Genomic DNA, 919 nt, shown 5'->3' with positions numbered 1-919 from the left:
TATATTCCTACTCCAACACTTTATAGGAAACTCTTCTGAGCTCAGCAGCTGAGGAAAGCGATTACATATATTCCTACTCCAACACTGTATAGGAAACTCTTCTGAGCTCAGCAGCTGAGGAAAGCGATTACATATATTCCTACTCCAACACTGTATAGGAAACTCTTCTGAGCTCAGCAGCTGAGGAAAGCTAACATATATTCCAATACCCGTAAAAGATATAGCAGACTCAATCTAAACAAAATTCTAAGGCGATCTAAGGCGCCTCAAGTTCTGTTGGAGAGATACTCACTATTGCCAACACTCCTCAAGGCCTCCCCGGCGTCCCCGACAAGGCTTGCGTCATTCACCTGAGCCCAGCTGATCCGATACATACTCACCGCCGATACTTGTAATGTATCATCGCTCTCATACAGTATGAGTCATACTCATACATACAAACTCGGCTAGGAATGTACAAACACCAACAAGAATATTCTCACCAACACATGTGGACAACCGTATGCATATTGTTCTCTCAAACTCTCCATAATGCGAAATTCTCACTCGAGCGTTAATGCCAATCGCCAACTCCGGGTGCTCCTTCACGCCGCGCTCGATGATATCCGAAATCTATTCCAATAATTTCCCAACATCTCAAAACTCCACCTCCTCACCAACTGAGCCGCCTCTTCGTATTCCTCCTCCTGGAAGTGCGTATAAGCGATATTATACGCTAACCCCGGCGTATACCCACACTTCATCGCTGGCATATAGCATTTCGTTCGCGCTACCTCGTACCTTTCCGAGGTGAGTTCAGTTACCATATAAGAGATTTTTATAATATCATTTTACAGTACAAAGGCGAAATAGCTTACGTTGAATTGGTAAGTGTGGCGAGGTCTAAGGACTATCATATGCAAGGAAAATACTATCCTAA

The 919-nt window shown here is 44.0% G+C and overlaps 1 protein-coding gene across 1 annotated transcript; it reads right to left on the bottom strand.

Annotated features, from left to right (window-relative positions):
• Positions 1-546: 546 nt before the first annotated feature.
• Positions 547-752, bottom strand: Pmar_PMAR015687 (hypothetical protein; the record flags this gene model as incomplete). Its single annotated transcript, XM_002781122.1, has 2 exons — positions 547-612; positions 657-752. Coding segments are annotated over 2 exons (162 nt in total), but the record flags the coding sequence as incomplete, so codon positions are not given.
• Between the last annotated feature and the right edge of the window lie 167 nt (positions 753-919).

Source organism: Perkinsus marinus, assembly GCF_000006405.1.
Source record: "Perkinsus marinus ATCC 50983 genomic scaffold scf_1104296943544, whole genome shotgun sequence".
Lineage (NCBI taxonomy): Eukaryota > Perkinsozoa > Perkinsida > Perkinsidae > Perkinsus > Perkinsus marinus.
Note: the sequence above shows the minus strand (reverse complement) of the source record. Positions and strands in the feature narration are given on the sequence as shown.